The sequence below is a fragment of the Anolis carolinensis genome, chromosome 6, assembly GCF_035594765.1.
Source record: "Anolis carolinensis isolate JA03-04 chromosome 6, rAnoCar3.1.pri, whole genome shotgun sequence".
NCBI lineage: Eukaryota > Metazoa > Chordata > Lepidosauria > Squamata > Dactyloidae > Anolis > Anolis carolinensis.
Window position 1 is genome coordinate 2352591 of NC_085846.1, and position 16697 is coordinate 2369287.

Genomic DNA, 16697 nt, shown 5'->3' on the forward strand with positions numbered 1-16697 from the left:
GAAAGGTGCGCGCGGGGTGAGGGAGGAAAGAAAGGTGCACGCCTTTTCTTCGCCCTGCATGCACCTTTCCCGCTGCCTCCACTGAGAAAGAGCCGCACTGGGCGAGGGAAAGGCATGTGCCTTTCCTCCCTCACCTCGCGGGCAGCTTTCCCGCTGCCGCCGCCGCCGCCGAGGAAAGCAGCGTGAAAGGTGCGCGTGGGGTGAGAGAAGAGAGAAAGGCTCATGCCTTTTCCTCGTCCCACACACACCTTTCCCGCTGCCGAGGAAGGGATGCACGGGGCGAGAAAAAGGCATGCGCCTTTCCTCCCTCGCCCTGCAGGCATCTTTCCCGCCGCCGCCTCTGACGAAGGCCTGCACGGGGCGAGGGAGGAGGGAAAGGTGCACGCTTTTCCTGCCTCCTTGCTCGCCTTGCATGCTCCTTTTCCGCCTCCTCCCCCACCTGGGATGGAGGAGTCAAAACAACAATGGAGGCATGCCTGTGGCAAAAGGTAGAGACCTCCCGTTTTATCTTGCCACGTAGACTCCCTCCTTTGCAACCCTGTCATGGATTCATTTTTCTTGAAGGCTAGCACTCTTCCAACCCCGAACATTACAGTATTATTATTATTATTATTATTATTGCCATTGTTGGTCAGGGGTGCTTTATGTTTTGGTTCACAAAGGGAGAAAGGGGTTGGACTATATGGCCCAAGGGGTCTCTTCCAACCATGTTTATTATGGTGTTGTTGTTGTTGTTGTTGTTGTTGTTGTCATTGGGTGGCTATCTGTCAGCGGTGCTTTGATTATGGTGTGGTGCACAAAAGCAGAAGGAGGTTGGAGTAGATATCCCAAGGGGTCTCTTCCAACCCTCTATTATTTTTATGATGATAATGATGATGATGATTAACATTGAATCTGTATTTGTTCCCTTTTTGTTTTGTTTTTTTACTTCAAAATAAGATATGTGCAGTGTGCATAGGAATTTGTTCATAGTTTTTTAAAAAACTATAATTTGGCCCTCCAATGGTCTGAGGGACCGTGAACTGGCCCCCTGTTAAAAAAGTTTGGGGACCCCTGGATTAAACCCTTGTGCTGCTGAACTGCTGACCTGAAGGTCGGCAGTTCGAATTCACGGGACGGGGAAAGCTCCCACTGTTAGCCCTAGCTTCTGCCAACCCTGCAGTTTGAAAGCATGCAAATATGAGTAGATTAATAGATACCGCTGTGGCGGGAAAAGGCCACTCCACGCAGTCATGCCTGCAACACAACCAGGAGGTGTCTACGGACAACACAGGCCCCTCAGCCCCTCTGGCTCTGGGGGAGGTGCTCTGGCTCAGAGAAGCCTTTGCCTTTGTCTGTGTATTTGTGTCTCATTGTTTGTCATTGTAACAAGGCACTGAATGTTTGCCTGTGTCTGTTTAGATGCTGTAATTCGCTCTGAGTCCCCTCGGGGAGAAGGCAGAATATAATAATAATAATAATAATAATAATAATAATAATAATAATAAGACAGACTACAAACAGAGGCACAACTATGTGGCCCAAATGATTCATTGGAACCTATGCCTCAAGTATCACCTCCCTGCAGTTAAGAACTGGTGGGATCACAAACCTGCAAAGGTTGTGGAAAATGAACACGCAAAGATACTGTGGGACTTCCGAATCCAGACTGACAAAGTTCTGGAACACAACACACCAGACATCACAGTTGTGGAAAAGAACAAGGTTTGGATCATTGATGTTGCCATCCCAGGTGACAGTCGCATTGAAGAAAAACAACAGGAAAAACTCAGCCGCTATCAGGACCTCAAGATTGAACTTCAAAGACTCTGGCAGAAACCAGTGCAGGTGGTCCCGGTGGTGATGGGCACACTGGGTGCCGTGCCAAAAGATCTCAGCCGGCATTTGGAGACAATAGACATTGACAAAATTACGATCTGCCAACTGCAAAAGGCCACCTTACTGGGATCTGCACGCATCATCCGAAAATACATCACACAGTCCTAGACACTTGGGAAGTGTTCGACTTGTGATTTTGTGAAACGAAATCCAGCATATCTATCTTGTTTGCTGTGTCATACAACGTCGTTGTGTCAATAATAATAATAATAAAACTTTATTTATACCCCGCCACCATCTCCCCAAGCGGGGACTCGGGGCGGCTTACATGGGGCCATGCCCAGGACAATACAATATAACAAGTATGAATACAACATAATATAGAGCAATAAACGATACAGTAAATAATAATATACAATATACACTATAATGCATTATTATTATTATTATTACATTCTAAATGGTATGTAATCCAGTCTTGAAAGAAAGTAGTGCTCTTTTAATTTAGCACTGTTACAACCGAATAGCTTATTTTATTATTTTTCATTTTTCATCAGGTGTTCAGCTAAACTTTGTTTTAAACTATTGCAGGCGCTCCACAGTGCCCCCATGTGGCCACCACTGAGAACACACACAATTTGGGCATGTTTCGTTCACCTTCCACACCAGGAAACAATGGCTGGCTCCCAATACTTGCAATGTGTGCAAAGGTCTGGCCAGCAATATTCTAAGCAGAATGCTGAGTGAGAGTTGGGTGAGTGAGAGTGTGTATGGCAGAAGTCTTCGTTGGGGGCTGTTACAGCTGCACCCACTTACTTTTTTTGGGGAAAAGACCCCCACGGTGCCCCCGTCCTCCCGAAGCGCGACGCCCATCTCGGCCAGGAGAGCCTCCCTGTGAAGAAGGACACAGCGAGCGTCAAGGGATAGGACCTTCGGACAAATAGATCCGACCAAAACTCGCATATATATATTTTATGGAAAGGCACATGAAGGAATTGAAGAACCGTGTCCTGGGCTCCAAAGGAAGACAGCTTGGAGGACACAAATGACACCTGAACAAGATCTCTGCGTCTACTTCCTCTTTCGCTGGCTCTGTAGATCCAGTTTGAACACCGGACTCCGACTCTGGAGACCAGGGTTTGAATCCCCTTTGCTCAGCCATAGAAACCCACTGGAAAAAGCACTCTCTCAGCCTCAGAGGGAGGCAAAGGCAAACCTCTGAAGAACTGCGGCCAAGAAAACCCACAATGGATTCGCCTGAGGGTTGCCCGAAGTCAGAAACCGTTTGAAGGTGCACAAGAACAAACAGGATTTCAAGGGCGCTCCTCATCACTCACCGCTCCGTCCGGATGGCCTCTGTTTTCCGCAGCTTCTCCTCCCAGGTTTCATTCAGCTCGGCAATGATCTTCTCCGTCTCCTGCAAGAACAGGAAAGAGACTTGGGGTGAGCTGAACTGATACATATATATACACACATACATATATATATGGGACTCAGGGTGAGTTGAACTGAGATATAAGTATATATATGCAGTCTGACTTACAAAGAACTCATAATTAAGAATGAAGGGACCGGGCTGTGGCGCAGCCTGGTTAGCAGCCAGCTGCAATAAATCACTCTGACAAAGAGGTCATGAGTTCAAGGCCAGCCCATGGGGTGAGCACCTGACAATTAAAAAAATAAAATATAGCCCCTGCTCGTTGTTGACCTAAGCAATCCAAAAGATAGTTGCATCTATCAAGTAGGAAATTTAGGTACCACTTATATGTGGGGAGGCTAATTTACGACACCATAAAAATCACCCAGCCGCCATTGGAATGAGGAAGTTGCCGTCGCAGTGGATGATGAAGCAGCTGCTCATCCTGTGGCCGGAATCAAGCATACCCTCGGGAAGCTGGAAGCTGGAGAAGGTTTAAATTGCCTCTGCGTCTGTCTCTGTCTCTATTCTATGTTTATATGGCATTGAATGTTTGCCTTGTATGTGTACAATGTGACTCGCCCTGAGTCCCCTTCGGGGTGAGAAGGGCAGAATATAAATACTGTAAATAATAATAATAAATAAATAAGGTGAGACAACCAAGTGAAAGGAATCTACCTCACTGAAGGGAAATTCGCTCCTGAAAAAGTTATTATCCTGGGGAAAAGGGTTCTCCAATGAAGTTGTATCACCACTCCTTTTTTCCACAACAAGCCAAATTTGTCAAAATCCAATGATCAAAGGAACAGAAAGGGAGGGGAAATCTTCTGAACAGGGACACAGGCAGCAAAGGAAATGCCACAGAGGTGTTCACCCTTCCCTGTGCTATCTAAAGCTCATATATATATTTGACTGGAGTAACACTTACAAAATGTCCCTCTTCCAACTCACACACATATTCAACCTACAGAGCCTCTCCTGTTCACAATGTGGGGTCTGTGCCCAGAAACAGTCCCCGTGGTCCTCCTCCTCCTCACCTGCAGGCGCTCCATGGCCTCCTCTGTGCAGATGATCTGCTCCTCCGAGTCGGGGAGGTATTGCTCCGACTCCCCATTGAGGGCCATGGGCTCCAGCGAAAGCGGGGAATCCTCACTCGGGGCAAAGGGGGAGGTGGGGAGCCCCGGCCCCCCTCCTGGGTCATCCGCCTTGGGGCCTGGAAACGCACAGAGGGAGGTCAGGAACACAGGGAAACCCACCCACGACAGAAGCCCCCCTGAATTCACGAGACCAGGCATGGGCCAACTTTGGCCCTCCCTCCAGGTGCTTTGGACTCCACTTCCCATAATTCCCAACATCCAGTAGGGAATTATCCATGCCTCACAACCTCTAAGGATGCCTGCCATAGAGGTGGGCGAAACGTCAGGAGGTGGGCGAAACGTCAGGAGAGAATACTTCTGGAACATGACCATACAGCCCAGAATACATACAACAACCCAGCCAGTAGGGAGTTGAAATGCAAAACACCCGGAGGGCTGAAGTTGGTCCATGCCTGCGCTAGACCCTCCCCAGCCAGGGAACTCCCCCCTCCTTGCATCGTACCCAGGAAGGTAGCCGTGGAGAGGCCCTGTGCGGAGAGGAGGTCCCGGAGCCGGGCCACTTCCTCCTTGAGCTCCCGGATGAGGCGGGCGTTGGGGTCCTCGTTGATGACCGCGTTGCAGCGGATCTGCTTGGTGCGGTCGGCATAGCTGCCGGGAAGCAAAGAGAGAAACACAAGGTATGGGTCCCTGTCTCTATACACACACAGTATATACACTGTCGCACCTCGGAATAGTTCACCTTGCTGTTGACACCAAGTCACACACAGAAGATAGTCTTTTGTAATTTTATTGAGCAAAAGCAAATGCAGTAGAGTCTCACTTATCCAACGTAAACGGGCCGGCAGAACATTGGATAAGCGAATATGTTGGATAATAAGGAGAGATTAAGGAGAAGCCTATTAGACATCAAGTTAGGTTATGATTTTACAAACTAAGCACCAAAACATCATGTTGTACAACAAATTTGACAGAAAAAGTAGTTCAATACACAGTAAGGTTATGTTGTAATTACTGTATTTACGAATTTAGCACCAAAATATCACGATGTATTGAAAACATTGACTACAAAAATGTGTTGGATAATCCAGAACGTTGGATAAGTGAGTGTTGGATAAGTGAGACTCTACTGTATATATATCAAAGCAGGCAGATATATAGTTCCCAAAATAGTAGTAAAAAGAGTCAGTAAAATCCAATAGTTCATAGGCAAAACAAGAGTCAGTAAATCAAATAATCCATAGGCAAAACAAGAGTCCAATTCCCAAAGAAACAAAGGTCCACAGGTTGCAAAGATCCAAGAACAGGAGAATTTCCAAGGCAGGAACTCTGATGAAGCATCCACTCTGATGAAGCGAGAATTTGCTTTGACAAAGATCTGTCTCTCAACACAGTTTTAAAAGCAACCCAAAAATGCATTTCTCTTTCCTTCAGAGGCCTCCCGCTTTCCAGCCAATCTCAAACTACCGCGAGGCTGAGACATTCCTTTCCATTGCAAGCGATCAGCTCTAGATAGTGATGGTGCTCCTTCAAGGCCAGCCACCTCATTATCTCACACCTGAACTGGGGCCTGAGACATCTCCGGCTCATTATTTCCCATGGGAATGTCATCCTGGCTGATATCTATGACAGGCTGGTTCAAGAGTTCATCCACAAGCTGCATTTCTTGAGCCTCTGAATCAGGCTGTATAATTCCCATCCCCATGCCACCATCCTGAAATTCATCCTGCATCCCATCATCTGACTCTTGCATCTGAAACCCAGAATCCCCTTCATCCTCACTCTGGCTCTGCAGGCTATGCTGTTGCTGAGTCACAACATACACACACATATACACATTTACACATATATGCATCCCCATAACACTATGCATGCCTCACCGGAGGGTGCTCAGCGTCTCCTCGTAGTTGATGTCGGCTGGACTGAGCGCTGCAATCATGGCCGTGCGGGAATTGCCTCCTGGGAGAGACGCACAAAATGGGGAAGACATAATGATTGTTATCATTATTATCATGATAAAAGCAGACAGGTAAATTCTCTGGTGAGATATAAAGGTTGAAGCAGGTATCCACCACCATAAAAATTAACATTCTGAACATCCATATTTTTTTGCTCTCAATTTCATAATTCTCATTCTCTTCGCAAGGTAGATTTTTCCCTTCAATGGAAATTATGCAGGGATCCATAACAGAATAACTACACCTAAGGTTTTGCAATGTAACCATCTGTGCTTTCAGCAATTGTCATGCTCACCATAGTTAATACCTTCTAATGTTTTTTTTTTTCTTATGTGGGCAGTGAAGACAATATTATATTCTGCCAGGTTTTCGGTGGGTTTTATTTGTCTGTGAATTGTGCTATCTTTTGTTTGCTTCTACAGTTTTATTTTTGTTTCTTGTATTTTGTGTTATTGTTATAAGCCACCTTGAGGTTGAGCACCTATGGAGGAGGTGCTCAAGGCAGCCTGCAAATGTCTTTATATATACTTAAATAATTTCTCAAAAAAAGAAAATGGGAGGAGAAATGAGTGGGAAGCTACTGGAAATCATGGTAAATCTCACCCCCTCCCCACCTTTTTCAGCCCCTGCCTTTCTTTGGAAGCAGGGGTATTTTCAAGTCAAAAGATGCAGAAACCTTTATCTTACCAGCCTCATTATAATTATAATTCTATTCTGAATGTTATTAGGTTCCTTTCACTGGGATATTTTAATCTAATGATTTTATCTTATATTGCTGCTATAGTCCCCCCACCTTTGAAGTTGACTGAATCGCATTGGTGGTTGTTTGATATTATTACTATTGATATTATTACTGTTGTTTAAATCTTAGTTTTAACTTGTTTTATCATCTTCTTGTGTTTTAAACTGTGTGTATTGTTAATGTATTTGTGCTGTTACTTTTGTAACATTGTGAGCCGCCCCGAGTCCCCACGGGGAGATGGTGGCGGGGTATAAATAAAATATTATTATTATTATTATTATTATTATTATTATTATTATTATTATCTCTCATCATCCCCAGCCAGTGCCGGCTGGGTAGTAGGCTGGATGGGGTAACACACCAGCTGATGCAAAAAGCTCCCCACAGAAGAGAAGAAGCCTGATCCAGGCACGGCGCTTCCTTTGCCTCGATGACATACTCCGTATCTATTCAAACCCCCCTCCCACCACTTCCAACCCCCCTCCCCCCTTTGCCCCTTCCTTCCCGGTTCCCTTTCAACCCTGGAAAAAGCCTGCTTTTGGACTCACCCAAATTCTCTTTCAGGAGCCAGGTGAGCACCGAGTCCCGGTAGGGAATGAATTCAGACTTCTTCTTCTTATTGTTTTGCTGGGAAGGAGAGGCAAGGCATTAGGGAAGACACACACAAATGCTGGCATGGGCCAACTTCAGCCCTCCTCCAGATGTGCAGGGTGTTAGGAATTGTGGGGGGTGAGGGGGCTGAAGTTTGCCCAGGACTGCACAAATGTGTCAAGAAACATGAAACTGGGGAGGCGGGAGCACAATCCATGATCCCAAATCTGCAAACAAGCCCTGAGGAGCCCCACTGTCCTGTTTTCTCTTTCAAGAACAGCCTTAAAACACTGTGGTAAGTAAATGAAAACTGCTTTACTTCAGCAAAACATAAAGAACAGCACACTCAGTGGAATAATGCAAAAGGAAGCAAGGAAGTCTTAGGGCAAATACAGTTCATAAGTCTGATAAATTCCCAAATCAAATAGCAGTCTTACTTCAGACAAAGAAACAGCAATAAATCCTTAGGAGCAGTTTCCCAGATGCAGACTTGAAGCAGGCACAAGGGAAGCGAAGGCTTAGGCATTAGAGTCAGTTTGTTACCAGCAAGAACTGGCTGCACCTGCTTCTGCTTTATAGCCCTGAGTCCCCTCACAGCTGCTAGGGCAGTTCCTAAATACTCAGCTGCATTTCTGACAGTTATCCTAGCTGAACTGCGTCCCTGATCTGTTTCCTTTCACCTCTCCTGAAATGTGGGTACTTGTAAAATCTTCTCAGATTCAGACTGTCCCTCAGATTCATGAACACTTTCCTGCTCCCCTTCCTTTTCTGAAGAAGAGGAATCCCTAACACCCACTCACCATCTCGGCCAGGGCAGAGATCACTTTGCCCAACGTGGTCAGGGACTTGTTGATGTTGGCTCCTTCCTGGAAAGAATTTTGGGATCAGAGAGGAAGGGGAGAAAGAGATCTAATTAGCGTAAAACACACACACAGAAGGAACATTCATAGCGATAGCCACAGAAGTCTTGGCAGTACAGACCCCTGCCTGCCCCTTCCCCATACTTCAACGTGGCAAAATCTGAGTGACCAAAGGAGGGGGTGAATGAATGAATAAATGAATGGATTTTATTATCATGGTCACAGGTGTGTAAAACTTTAAACATTAAACTTTAAAACTTTAAACAGGACCGGGCTGTGGCGCAGCTGGCTAGTAACCAGCTGCAATAAATCACTACTGACCGAGAGGTCATGAGTTCGAAGCCCAGGTCGGTTTAAGCCCCCGACCATTAAATAGCTCGGCTTGCTGTTGACCTATGCAGCCCCGAAAGACAGTTGCATCTGTCAAGTAGGGAAATTTAGGTACGCTTTATGCGGGAGGCTAATTTAACTAATTTACAACATCATAAAAACTGCCAGCAAAACACGAGGAAAGGAATGAGGAAGTACAGCCACTAGTGGAGGGTGAAGCAACAGCTCCCCCTGTGGCCGAAATCGTGAAGCTGTAAAAAAATGTTAAATGCCTCTGTGTCTGTCTATACTGTATGTTGTTTGTCTGTTTGGCATTGAATGTTTGCCATATATGTGTTTGTTGTAATCTGCCCTGAGTCCCCTTCGGGGTGAGAAGGGTAGAATATAAATACTGTAAATAAATAAATAAATTAAAAGCAGAGCTTTTTGTAAAGTGTTAACTTCCACAAAGGAAGGGGTCTCTCACCTTTAACCTCATGCCCTTTGCTCCGGAGGAATCTGCCCGCTCGCTTCCCGCCAGGTCCACGAGGCTGATTTTGCTGACCTGAGACAGAAGGAGAGACAGGACAGAATAATTTTTGGGTGCCGGGAGGGGTCCGCAGGGCCCTTCCTCCTTGTTAATGTGCCTGAGAGAAGGTCGAAAGAAGACCAGTGGCACGGAGTAGAGGGGTCTGACATGATAGTGAGGGGGAAACAACATGCTGAGTGTGGAGGAGGCGGCCCATCCATTCCGTGCCCAGGAGCGCCATGTGTCTGCCCACCTTTGGGGCTGTCCACTTCTCACCTTCTCAGTGTCCAGGTCGGTCAGTTCGTCGTGGCGCCGCTGTGTGAAGACAATGGTGAAGACGGCGTGGGAGCGGCTGCTGGTCTCATTCATGTTGGTGGCAGCGACGGTCCTGCAGAGAAGAGGAAGCAGGAGGATGAGAAAACGGGAGAGAAGGAGGCGCAGGGGGTCTGCTCTCCTGACACAAACTCTGCTCAGTTTGGTTCTTGCTCTCTCTCCTTTTCCAGATCCACCAAAGCCACAAGGAACCCAAAATCTCCTGGTTTAATTATTTATTATTTACAGCATTTATATTCCGCCCTTCTCACCCCGAAGGGGACTCAGGGCGGATCACATTACACATATAGGCAAACATTCAATGCCTTTTAACATAGAACAAAGACAAACAAACATAGGCTCCGAGCAGGCCTCGAACTCATGACCTCCTGGTCAGAGTGATTCATTGCAGTTAATTGCAGCTGGCTTGCTCTCCCGCCTGCGCCACAGCCCGGGCCCCTCTTCCTTCAGCCCCCCATCCTAGAGCCAAAAATGGAACCTACATGAGCGCCCCACTCTTTTTGCCGGGCTGTGGCGCAGGCTGTTGAGCAGCCTGCTGCAATAAATCACTCTGATCATGAGGTCATGAATTCGAGGCCAGCCCATGGCAAGGTGAGCACCTGTCGATTAAAAAAAAAAAAAAAGCCCCTGCTCGTTGCTGACCTAGCAACCCGAAAGATAGTTGCATCTATCAAGTAGGAAATAAGGTACCACTTATAAAAGTGGGGAGGCAAGTTTAACTAATTTACAATGTTGGAATGAGGAAGTGCCGTCAGAGTGGATGATGAAGCAGCTGCTCCCCCCTGTGGCCAGAATCGAACATCTCCTCAGGAGACGGTTAATATGCCTCTGTGTCTGTCTGTCTCTGTTTGATGTGTTTATGGGCATTGAATGTTTGCCCTATATGTACATAATGTGATCCGCCCTGAGTCCCCTTTGGGATGAGAAGGGCGGAATATAAATACTGTAAATAAGTAATAAATAAATAATCCCCCCACAGCAGTGGAACACATGCCCAAAATAGACCCTGGCTTCTCTATGGCCCAGTCTCTGTGGCACCGCACCCAGGGCTGGATCTCAGGGCAGCAAATAAGCAAAATCAACCAAAACCACCATGAAATACAATCAGAACAGGCTAAAAACATGTTAAACAACACAAAGTAAAAAGGATTCTCAAAGACTGAAACAATTGGAAACCATGTGCACCAAGAACACATGGAAGGAATCAATTGGTTTCCAATTACCTTATATACTCGAGCATAAGCCGAGTTTTCCAGCTCTTTTTTAGGAATGAAAAAGTCCCCTCGGCTTATACTTGGGTGAGAGTCCTGGCTGGTTTATATTCTGGTCGGCTTATACTCAAGTATATATGGTACATTTATTATTTTTCTCTATGATTATTGGTATTGTGACATGTATTATTTTACTCTATTATTATTACATTTATTATTTTTCTCTATTGTTATTGTCACTATTACATTTATTTTACTCTAGTTTTATTATTATTAATATATTTATTACTTAACTCTGATATTATTATTGTTATTACATGGATTGTTTTACTCCATTTATTATTTTACTGTATTTATTATTATTATTACATTTATTATTTTACTCTATTATTAAAAGGATACATAAGCACGTTTACATTGAAGAAGATGAGAATAATGATTTAATCAGAGTTGGACTGTTATCTTAAATTACAGTTTTATATAAATATTCAAAAACACTGGACCTACTGATGCATTAATTAATGTAATTTTATTGGTACAGTACAGTCTCACTTATCCAAGCCTTGCTTATCCAAGTTTCTGGATTATCCAAGTCATTTTTGTAGTCAATGTTTTCAATATATTGTGATATTTTGGTGCTAAATTCGTAAATACAGTAATTACAACATAACATTACTGCGTGTTGAACTACTTTTTCTGTCAAATTTGTTGTAAAACATGATGTTTTGGTGCTTAATTTATGTTATAATAATAATTTAATTTTATGTTTAATAGGCTTTTCCTTAATCCCATTTTATTATCCAAGATATTCGCTTATCCAAGCTTCTGCTGGCCCGTTTAGCTTGGATAAGTGAAACTCTACTGCATCTGTTTTTATTTCTGAAATTTACCACTCTCGGCTTACACTTGGATCAATGTTTTCCCAGTTTTAGTGGTAAAATTAGGTGCCTCAGCTTATATTCGGGTTGGCTTATACTTGAGTATATTTATTTATTTATTTACTTGCAGTACATTAGAGTCTCACTTATCCAACATAAACGGGCCGGCAGAACGTTGGATAAACGAATATGTTGGATAATAAGGAGAGATTAAGGCAAAGCCTATTTCACATCAAATTAGGTTATGATTTTACAAATTAAGCACCAAAACATCATGTGTTTGACAGAAAACGTAGTTCAGTATGCAATAATGCTATGTAGTAATTACTTTATTTACGAATCTAGCACCAAAATATCATGATGTATTGAAAACATTGACTACAAAAATGTGTTGGATAATCCAGAACGTTGGATAAGCGAGTGTTAGATAAGTGAGATTCTACTGTATTTATATTCTGCCCTTCTTTTCACCCCAAAGGGGACTCAGGGCGGATCACATTACACATATAAGGCAAACATTCAATGCCTTAACATAGAACAACAAAGACAGAGACAAACGCAGGCTCCGAGCTGGCCTCGAACTCATGACCTCTTGGTCAGTGATTTGTTGCAGCTGGCTGCAGCAGGCTGCTCACCAGCCTGCGCCACAGCCCGGTCAGTTTAGTACAAATTGTTGTTTCCGTATAGGACGGGAACAAAGCCAGTGTCGACACCAATAGCCATTAATGAACCTGATACATCTCCCCAGTCCTTTTCAGAGCCATCTGACTGTGCCACCATCGCGGCACCTTGTGGCAGTGAGTTCCATAGTTCAACGGTTGCATGTTGCCTCCCTTTCACTCCCAGATGCCTTGCTGGTGAGTACTATATATATTTTGTATACCATATTTATGTCCTTTGGTAGAAGCGTGCCCTTGGTATGGGCCGTACCTGGCTTTGTTGCCACAGTCCATGAGGTCGGCGATGTCTTCGTAGGAAGTGACGGCCAGTTTGGAGAGGTCTTCCACGTAGGGACCCATGATGGGGTGCTCTCTCACGCGCAGGTTGCCCCGGCTCTTGGGGTTCAGGAGGTCACGCACGCGCTCACAGTAGATCTCCATGTAGCTCACCTGGGAGAGAGATTGGGAGGCAGGTAAGGCCAGACAGAAAGGATGCCTCCTTGTCATGAACAGGGAGCTGGGAGTCATCCTTCCAGGTGTTTTGGACTGCAACTCCCACCATTCCTAACAGCCTCAGGCCCCTTCCTTTTTCCCCTCCGCCGCTTAAGCGGCGGAGGGGAAAAAGGAAGGGGCCTGAGGCTGTTAGGAATGGTGGGAGTTGCAGTCCAAAGCACCTGGAAGAAGGCCAAAGTTGGCCCATGCCTAGGATAGGATGCATCCATGGGGAATGGCGGTCTTACCTCCACGGAGTGGGAGAGGTTGGGGGACTTGTTTTCGTTCACTCGGGCAAAGAGGTCTTCGCAGAGCTGGTCAGAGAAAAGCAGAAGAGAACAGGTCAGTCAGGAGGGAAAATGAAAGGGCAAAGGGGTGGCACTCCTCTCCTCCTTGCTCTCATGCCCTGCCTTTACATCAGCATCTCTCTGATGCCCTGGACCAGCACCATATCTGTGTCCCTTGGCCACGGCTGTTTCGATCTTTGCTAAAATCTCATTACAGACTACCAGCTGATGGCTCAAGGACCGGCACCGATCCATGGACTACCATTCTGAACGGAATGGTTTCATGTTCCAAGTAAAGGATAAAGCACTGTAAAAGCAATCCCCAAAATAACCTCCTCCTCTGAAAACCAGATGCAGGACTCAACCAAATGAGCCCAAGGCCCAGCCACAATGACAGGGCAACAGAAGCCTCTGGCCTGCACTGTTCCCTTATTTTTATTTATTTATTTACAACATTTCTACCCCACCCTTCTCACCCAAGGGGATTCAGGGCAGCTTACAACAACCGGCAAAATTCAATGCCAAACAAATCAATAAAGAAGATCAGAACCAAGGCCTCTCCAGCTTGGCACTCTCTTTCTATAGCATACAAGCCCAATGCCCGCAGTGGGAATAATAATAATAATACTTTATTTTTATACTGAACTGTTTGTTGGAAATGAAAGCTATGGACTTGTCAACATCAGAAGAGGAATTTTCCAGGGAGAATCATTGTCCCCTCTGCTTTTCATTATTGCCATGATCCCTCTGTCAACAATCTTACAAAAAACAAATCTCGGCTATGACAGGTATGGCCCAGGTGTTTATGGCCTTGATGGTGTTGCCTCCATTGAGCTTGCTTTTGAGAATTTTTCTGACCCTTTGTGTGTATTCTTTACTGACCACAGTTTTCACATGTTCATGCTTGATGTTGTCCAGCTGTAATATGCCCAGATATTTATAGGCCTCTAGTTGGTGACACTTTATTGTTTGGCCATTAGGCATATTTATGCCCTCACTTTCAATAATTTTCCCCTTCTTCAATGCCACTGTCGAACATTTGTCCAAACCAAACTCCATGCTGATACCACTGCTAAAAATTCGGACAGTGTTGGTCAGAGACTGGATTTCAGTTTCCATTTTCCCATATAGCTTCAGGTCATCCATGTACATCAAATGTGAAATTTTGTGAAAATTCTTAGATGTTTGTTTTTTGTAAGACTCTGGCAGAAACCAGTACAGGTGGTCCCGGTGGTAATCGGCATATTGGGTGCTGTGCCAAAAGATCTTAGCTAGCATTTGGAAACAATAGACATTGACAAAATTACAATCTGCCAACTGCAAAAGGCCACCCTGCTGGGATCTGCGCGCATCATCCGAAAATACATCACACAGTCCTAGACACTTGGGAAGTGTTCGACTTGTGATTTTGTGATACGAAATCCAGCATATCTATCTTGTTTGCTGTGTCATAATAAAATAATACCCAAAGGGAGAAACACAAACCCAGGCATTAAAATTTAACACTCTAAACATAGTAAAAACATAAAATAATGATCATAGTAAAAACATGGATTTGGCCCCCAAGTAGAGGGGGGGCGGGGACGAACTGGGCAAAGTGCAACGAGTGAAAATTGTAATATGAGGTAGATGAGTAAGTGCTACCGTCAATGGGAGAACACTTGGGGTGGGGTAGACCCTGTGATTATAACAAACTAATAGGGCAAGACAAAGTGCAACATATGAGGAGATGGTCATAGCACAAGGTAGGTACAAGAAACCCAAAGCACCCACATTTTTAGTCATCTAGGGTTATCAATTGTCACATCATGTGGAAACACTTCCCTTTTCCCTATCCTGAGCCTCCTTTGAGCATTAGGAGATGTGGTGATACTCCACCCTGATGAAGCAACAATTCCCCAAGAAGCCCCCATTTGTGCCCCCCTTTTGCGCCCCACCTGGGGGATGATGCCCTGTTGGTCTGCCTCCTGCTTGCCCATCATGGTGTAGGACTTGCCGGCCCCGGTCTGGCCATAGGCGAAGATGCAGACGTTGTAGCCCTCGAAAGCGTGGAGCAGCATCTCTTCGCCAATGTCTTTGTAGACTTGCCTCTGGGAGGCAAAGTTGGGGTCCTCCTCCTGGAAGGGAAAGCAAGACAGTGCTTTTCAACCCCAACTGAATTGCCATCATCCTCTGCGTTGTTTTTTTTTCCCCTGGGGGATTCAGAATTCCCTGTCAGAGAGACATCAGATCTCAGCCTTGCTTAAGAAGGCTTGCAAGCACCCTTCCTGGAAAACTGTGAGCGATACACACACTGCTGTGCACCCCTGTGCTTTTGGTGGTCATCCTATGCTCAGTTTTTAAAGAAATGTTTATGAAATGTGCATATTTTTATTGCTGTACTGTATTAACTACTGTCTTAAATCACTGTTTTTTATGTAAAGTTATGTTGTTGTGCTGGACTTGTCCCTGTGTAAGCCACCCCGAGTCCCTTCGGGGAGATGGTGGCAGGATACAAGAATAAAATTATTATAATGCCAGCCCCTGGAGCAAGGCTCACATCCAGTTCCTGTTTGCACAACTGCGGGCCCTTCATTGTATTATTTATTTATTTATTTATTTATTTATTTATTTATTTATTTACAGCATTTATATTCCGCCCTTCTCACCCCGAAGGGGACACAGGGCGGATCACATTACACATATAGGCAAACATTCAATGCCTTTTAACACTGAACAGACAAGACAAATATAGGCTCCGAGCGGGCCTCGAACTCATGACCTCCTGGTCAGAGTGATTCATTGCAGTTAATTGCAGCTGGCTTGCTCTCCCGCCTGCGCCACAGCCCGGGCCTAATCTCTCCAGCTCCAGCTCCACTGTGTATGTTTCACTTGTATTTTATGTGGCAGGGATGTCATGTGACCCTCATTCCCAAATTGCAGGCCACCTTTTGCTGAGAGAACAAGAGGACTGAACTTTGCACATGCTCAGAAAATTCTGACAACAAAACCAAACTACACATCTCAACTGTGTGGCACTTCTTTGCTGGTCACGTGGTGGCTTTGCTTTGCAAATTAAAGCTCTTGAATTTAAATCTCCTCATCTCTAGTGTGTGATTGGAATAGAGATATTAGCGAGGGGTTTGCAGGAGCCTCAACAAAGGGGATGCCTGCAAATGCCGTTCTAGAGGTTTCCCTGCTGCTCTTCCAAAAGCTCAAAGGTTGACCAGGAATGACATGATATTGCTTCTGGTCACCCGAAACGGCACTGTGGAGGCACCTGCGAAGGAGCTCAAATGGCCAGAGAAGCCAAAAACAGGCTGGGACAATGACCTCCCCACCAGATCCTCCAGGCTCAGTTTAGGGCCCATGTTAACCCATTATAAACCTCCCTGAACCTCCACAGGGCCAAAAACTCACCGAGGTGTGAGACCAGTAGGAATAGTCGAAAGTGAAGCTCTTGAGGGTGTCTTTGGCCTGCTTGGGGTTGGCGATGCCTGTGCAAGGAGAGAAAGGGGGCAAAACAGTTACTATTCCTGG

At 45.3% G+C, this 16697-nt stretch overlaps 1 protein-coding gene across 1 annotated transcript in view; it reads right to left on the bottom strand.

The window, feature by feature from the left end:
- Positions 1-16697, bottom strand: part of kif1c (kinesin family member 1C) — a 73241-nt gene that overhangs the window by 15879 nt on the left and 40665 nt on the right. Inside the window, exons 3-15 of the mRNA XM_062983778.1 lie at positions 16578-16654; positions 15116-15295; positions 13140-13205; positions 12671-12849; positions 9595-9706; positions 9277-9354; positions 8421-8486; positions 7578-7656; positions 6210-6288; positions 4835-4980; positions 4273-4448; positions 3156-3235; positions 2635-2710 (exon numbers count right to left, since the gene is read on the bottom strand). Of these exons, the coding sequence (XP_062839848.1) occupies positions 2635-2710; positions 3156-3235; positions 4273-4448; positions 4835-4980; positions 6210-6288; positions 7578-7656; positions 8421-8486; positions 9277-9354; positions 9595-9706; positions 12671-12849; positions 13140-13205; positions 15116-15295; positions 16578-16654 (1394 nt within the window). The remainder of the gene's footprint in view (positions 1-2634; positions 2711-3155; positions 3236-4272; positions 4449-4834; positions 4981-6209; positions 6289-7577; positions 7657-8420; positions 8487-9276; positions 9355-9594; positions 9707-12670; positions 12850-13139; positions 13206-15115; positions 15296-16577; positions 16655-16697) is intronic.